General features: G+C 38.1%; 1 protein-coding gene across 1 annotated transcript; it reads left to right on the top strand.

The window, feature by feature from the left end:
* Positions 1 to 210: 210 nt before the first annotated feature.
* On the top strand, positions 211 to 3,357 carry LOC107701450 (ubiquitin carboxyl-terminal hydrolase isozyme L1-like). The gene is made up of 9 exons (XM_016503453.1): positions 211 to 343; positions 457 to 468; positions 816 to 944; positions 1,248 to 1,383; positions 1,998 to 2,083; positions 2,341 to 2,388; positions 2,477 to 2,546; positions 2,663 to 2,721; positions 2,885 to 3,357. The coding sequence occupies exons 1-9, from the start codon at positions 311 to 313 to the stop codon at positions 2,966 to 2,968; spliced, it is 657 nt and encodes a 218-aa protein (XP_016358939.1). The 5' UTR covers positions 211 to 310; the 3' UTR covers positions 2,969 to 3,357.
* The last annotated feature ends 2,623 nt before the right edge of the window (positions 3,358 to 5,980 follow it).

Genomic DNA, 5,980 nt, shown 5'->3' on the forward strand with positions numbered 1-5,980 from the left:
CGATGGCGGACCGGTCTATTGCTGGAGAATCTTTGCAGGAGAAACCAACTTTTCCCATTTCTCTCTCTTCCGTTTTACGTTGACCTTTTTCGACACACTAAATATACAGAAAAATTTCACTAGCAGGGTGAATGTGTGTGTCAGTAGTTCATAAATAGCTCGTGTATCTGGGCGGACACCCCTCCGTTCTGCGTAAATGGAATATGACCGGTCGCATATATGATCCTCGTGCTCCTTTAGTCTGGTTTGTGTTTTCTCGGGCGGCGCCTTTCTGAACTTTGAGAAGTGACACTCAAGACCGTCTGCAATCATGGAGTGGAAACCTATGGAAATAAACCCCGAGGTTTAACGCTTTATCGTGATTTAGCCTCGCTAGCTGATTTGTGTATCGTACATGCTTTCGCTTTCTCTTGACTGATCATGACCGACATATTTGTGCTCTTGTATTGGTTTCAGATGCTGAATAAGGTACGTTCGCTGAGTCATAAGATGAGGTGATGGTGAGACTGTCTGCTGGACAGGTCTGTGGCGTCTGGGACTGAACCGTCATGGACCCCAATCTGAAATGAAAGGGCGTGGGCTTACACACAGCATCACCTACTATGCACAATAACACGCAGCATTTTTATATGCATGCTAAACGCAATAATTTGTAATTTTGCATAATACCATTAATATATTAGCCGTTTATAAAATAGCCTAAGGTCATTTTAATCTTTGAGTAGGCTATAGCCTATCAGACATTGATTTTGTTTAATTTGAATAGATAACGGGTCTCTAATAATATGATTTTCGTAAACCCCTTTTCTGTGTAGGTGTTAAGTAAGTTGGGTGTGGGCTCGAGTTGGCGTTTTGTGGATGTTTTGGGTCTGGAAGATGAGTCTTTGTCAGGGGTGCCCTCACCCTGCTGTGCCATGATGCTGCTCTTCCCTTTAACGCAACAGGTACGTACAGACGCACGCACGCACGCACGCAGACGCACACAAAGCATTACAGTAAACGCGGGCGTGGTCATCTCTCTCACGTGAGGAATCGATACGTGAAAAACTTATAGATGCTCTAAGTGTAACGTTAGTTTATTATAGATAAGAAATTACAGTTTTAATTTCTTATTAGCCATTGTTGGCTTTTGGTAATTATTAATATTTCAGTTGGAATTTAGAGCATCTCTACAATAGCTTTCTTACTCGCATAATGTACCATATTAATTGTCTAACTTTAACCCACATCTCTCTTCTTTGTTTTAGCATGAGGATTTTCGTTCCAAACAGTCTGTTGACGACTCTAAAAGTGTATATTTTCTGAAACAAACTGTGGTCAACTCTTGTGGAACTGTGGGTTTGGTACATGCCGTGGCCAACAACCAGGACAGTATTGATTTTGGTAAGTGAAAACATGTGCCATAAACTTTCACTCATACACAAGATGTTTACTGATGCTGAATAGAGCTGATGGCTTTGTCAATTAAAAAAAAGAATGGATTTTTATTTAATTTATTTATCTTTGCATAATTTGACTTGCTGAATAAATTCAAAAACATTTAGACGACTCAGCCATTTTAATCCAGACTGCAACAATTTACATATGCATCACTACTGTTGAAATACAGAGTTACAAATTGACAATGCACCTTATTTTTCAATACGGAAGTAAGCTGTTTTCTGTAAATGTGTGAGATTTTGCCGCTGTTGGGAAATAATGAGAAGAATAACAAAGTGCTGTAAACAGTAAAACTGTTTGCACTACAAAACAGTGTGTTCATAATTAAGCTAATGCATTAAAATAATATGGTAAGAGACACCAGTTTGCAATATCATATATTTAGCTGTTTTGTACAGCTAAAAAAAGCTGGAAGCAAATGGTGCCGGAAGCCATACACATTAAGCTTCGTAATTGTCGTGCTCGCTCTTATGAGAAAAATAAGGTGGATAAGTTTAGATTGGTGAGAGAGGCAGATTCTTCGACACTTAGTTGTTTTTTTTTCCTCCTGTCTATAGACAGTGACTCTGCACTGAAGAAGTTTCTCGAAGCCACCTCAGGGATGTCTGCCGCAGAAAGAGCCAAAGAACTTGAACAAAATAAGGTATTGTATATGTTCATTAAAAGCCACACTAAACATGTGATTTGCCACATAATCTTTGCCAAAAACAAAGATTAACTTCAGAAATGTTACAAAGTTCATGTGACTCAAAGGCCTACTTAATTTTTTTGTGCAGTATTCAACAGAGATGGTACAATAGGTGGTACTGTTTTTATTTTCCATGTTTATTTTTTGTTGTTTAAAATAAATGCATTCAAACTTGATTTGTGCTTTTAAAATTAAGTTACCATTTTTTTCAGACCATCCAGGAAACTCATGATGCAGTTGCTGATGAAGGACAGTGTCGGGTAAGACAATGTCATACACACACAAACACTAGAAGTAATGACGAAGTTAATTCGTTTTTTTTTCTTCCTCCATCTCTTATTCTAACAGCCAGAGGCAGACGAAGTCAACTTCCATTTCATTACATTTGTCAATGTAAATGGTCAGCTTTATGAGCTGGGTAAGTGGATGACATAAATTGGGGTGTAGTGTCTGTTTCTGTGCCAATGACTTGCATTTAAATATAAACTCCTTAAATGTCTATTATAATAAAAAGTGAGTGTTTTGTTGTCTCAGATGGCAGAATGGATGGACCTGTGAATCATGGACCTACAAAACCAGAAAGCTTTGTCATGGTAAGCATACATTTTCCTACAGTAGATATGGGTGTTTGTAGTTAATGGCAACTGTAGCATGTTCTCTTGTAAACTGTCATTATAGTCAGAACAGTAGATTTAGAGCATCTTAAAGCAAGAGTCATCGTCCCATGACTGAATAACTGACTTCATCTCTCTGTAGGATGTGGCAAGGGTGTGCCGTGAGTTTATGGAGCGAGAGAAAGGGGAGGTGCGTTTCTCTGCTGTGGCTCTCTCCAAAGCTTGAGAGGAGCCAGACAACTTAGCCTGAACCATGAGCAGTTTCGGAAAACCCTTCATGCACTTACTATACACTTACTATACAGAGCACATAATCCAAACCTATACCATCCCTTGATACATGCTACACAAACTGCCTGCCTGTCTGACTGTGAATTACTGTAATTTCTCATTTCTAATTTATTTTATTTTGTCTCCTTATCAATCTACAACTACTATGCTCTTTGTAAACATCAGTATTTATTTTTAGCTTTTGTTGATGTACCTTATTTAGTTCTAGTTCTAATATTTTTGGGCACTTTTTTGATGGGAGCAACAATTAGCAGAAATTAAATGTGAACTCCTAAGCCTGGAGGCGTATGTTGAAAATAAACAAAACCGAGAAGGGTAATTTGCTTTTTGTGCAGTATTGTTTTTGACGTAACAATGCTGGAACTATGACATCACTGACTGACAGTTTAACTTCTCATTTAGACGTTACACTAGGTGGTTGCTGAATACAGTTTATTTAGACTTAATTCACCCATGCGTTCCACCTCATCCATAAACTGAGAGCTGTGACTCTAGCTAACCGAAGGGGATCTTGGCCTGGCTTTTCATTGATTGCAAGAACTCTGAGATTTGAAAGGATTTAAAAGGTACCCAGAGATGTTTTTTCTTACTTGACAGGTAAGATTGAATTGATTTATATAACACGCTGTAATTGTAGAATGAATTCATTATAATGTTTGACCATGGCCGTAACCATGTTTTGAACACCGAGTAGGGAAATAGTTTTGAACAATTTGCTAATGTTTTAAAATATGCACACATTCACTCTTATGTGTATGCCTAATATGTCAAAAAATAAAAAATTACATGTAACAAAAATCACAATAAACAAAAGAGTTTACATGAATCAAATTATACCAAAACGTCTATATAATGGCCAATGGGTGTCATTCACTAATAATTGTAATTATTTGTATTTACACAAACCTTCGGACTTTTAATTTTCTAATTCACAACACGTGCATACACGCATTAATTTGCTTCAAAAGGTGCTGTATGTGATTTTTTATTTATTTTTTGACTGCATAAAAATACCATTACATGTTTTCAGATATTTAGGAAAAATGTTAACACATTTGTTTCTCTGAAAAACAATGCTACAACTAGTTCCCTTTCGAATTTGGTCTCTCTACATTGTGTCATTAAAGCTTTGGGGGAAACTCTTTTCTTGAAAATACTACTCAAGCCTCATTGAACCACGACAGTGTACACTGGCCAATGGCATTCAAGCGTGCACATTATGGGTGGGGTTCCCAACCATATTAGGCAGCGCTTAATGCAGGCTGGGCAACTTTTAGTCCTGGAGGGTTACTGTCCTGCAGAGTTTAGCTCCGACCCTAATCAAACACACATGCCTTCTTTCTAGTGATACTGAAGACAGATGCCCTGTCCAAATACCCACACTTGCGATCTTGGCCATAGACATAATAAATACCTAGACGCCTCATTGGCCGCTCGACCGCACGTCAACGTCGCCGCCATATTGGTGCGGGCAACTCTCATCGGGACAGGCGAAAACATACCTGACTCGTCGGCAGCTTGGGCATCTACAAACCGTCGCACAATAATAAAAACAGATCTCGGGGTATTATCTTTCACAGGTAAGACTGAACAGTTGTTTCTGTATGTTTTTTGGTCATTTTTAGCTTTATGTTGATAGCTTAATTAGCCACCAGTGTCAGACTATTAATAGCTAGCGATATCGCTAGTAAGCTGTGAAAGCTGAGACTTTATATGAAATCAAAGTTTAAATGCATTCTTACGTTTTAACTTTATATTGTAGTTTATATCATAAAGTAAATTGTGTTATGACAGTTATACTACATTAACATTAGAATTGTAAGCCGAAAAAAATCAATCAAATCAACAATCATTATGTCTATGATCTTGGCCACGTGAGAGCGCGTGCACGTGACAGGAAGTGCGCAAGACTGTCCCAGGTCTTAAAGCCAAAGCGCAGGGATCTCGCGAGAGGTCACGGAAACCATTCCGATGTAAGTTAAATAGTAAGAATAATTAGATACTACACGTTATTTGGAAGAAATACAAAGTGTTTCACGTTTTATTGGTGCAAAGGTGAGTATATTTATTTTGTAGGCTACAACAATTGTAACTGCTTTTTATCACTTAATTAGAAGCACCACATATTAAATTGTGTCATCTGCTATAGAGACTACTAAACAATAATTTAGAAGTTCATTTTAAAATGCAAAGAATTGAAAATAAAATTAAAGCTTTTTAAACACTTGCAGTTTTACAACACTATAAGTGTGCCCCATCAGGTAATGAAAAGTTCTACACACACTTGTGTTCTGCATGGTCACTTGAACACTTGGGCCAAAGACAGGAAATATGTCATATAAGTAGTCAAATGGTCAAGTGCAAAGAACCCAAGTGAGGGGGGGTAACACGATAGCGATTTACAGAGGGGAACACGGAATGCGATGTGTACGGCAGGGGAACACACCCCCCTCGGACCTCGATCGAGATTTCTACCGAGGGGGAAATCGCTGAATAAAGTCATTGTTTTTGTTTTCTTTGCGCACAAAAAGTATTCTCGTAGCTTCATAAAATTACAGTTGAACCACTGATGTCACATGGACCATTTGTGCCTTGATCGTGGTAGGACCCTTGCTGTCTATCGGAGAGCTCTCAGATTTAATCAAAAATATCTTAATTTGTTTTCCAAAGATGAACGAAGGTTTATGGGTTTGGATCGACATGAGGGTGAGTAATTATTGACAGAATTTTCATTTTTGGGTGAACTATCCCTTTAATATGTTTTTAAAGGGGTCATATGATGCGATTTCAAGTTTTCCTTTCTCTTTGGAGTGTTACAAGCTGTTCGTGAATAGATAAGATCCCTAAAGTTGCAAAGACTAAAGTCTCAAACCCAAAGAGATATTCTTTATAAAAGTTAAGACTGGTCCATGCCCTCCTAAAACGCCTCGTTTAAACACGCCCCCAC

This window comes from Sinocyclocheilus anshuiensis, unplaced genomic scaffold (genome assembly GCF_001515605.1).
Source record: "Sinocyclocheilus anshuiensis isolate Anshui unplaced genomic scaffold, SAMN03320099.WGS_v1.1 scaffold3861, whole genome shotgun sequence".
Taxonomy (NCBI): Eukaryota; Metazoa; Chordata; class Actinopteri; order Cypriniformes; family Cyprinidae; genus Sinocyclocheilus; species Sinocyclocheilus anshuiensis.

Excerpts from the sequence above, each read along its gene's own strand:
- LOC107701450 (XM_016503453.1), top strand. The coding sequence starts at position 311 with ATGGAGTGGAAACCTATGGAAATAAACCCCGAG. Across the intron at positions 945-1,247 it reads TCTTCCCTTTAACGCAACAG|CATGAGGATTTTCGTTCCAA; the intron begins GTACGTACAGAC and ends TCTTTGTTTTAG. Across the intron at positions 2,547-2,662 it reads TGGTCAGCTTTATGAGCTGG|ATGGCAGAATGGATGGACCT; the intron begins GTAAGTGGATGA and ends TTGTTGTCTCAG.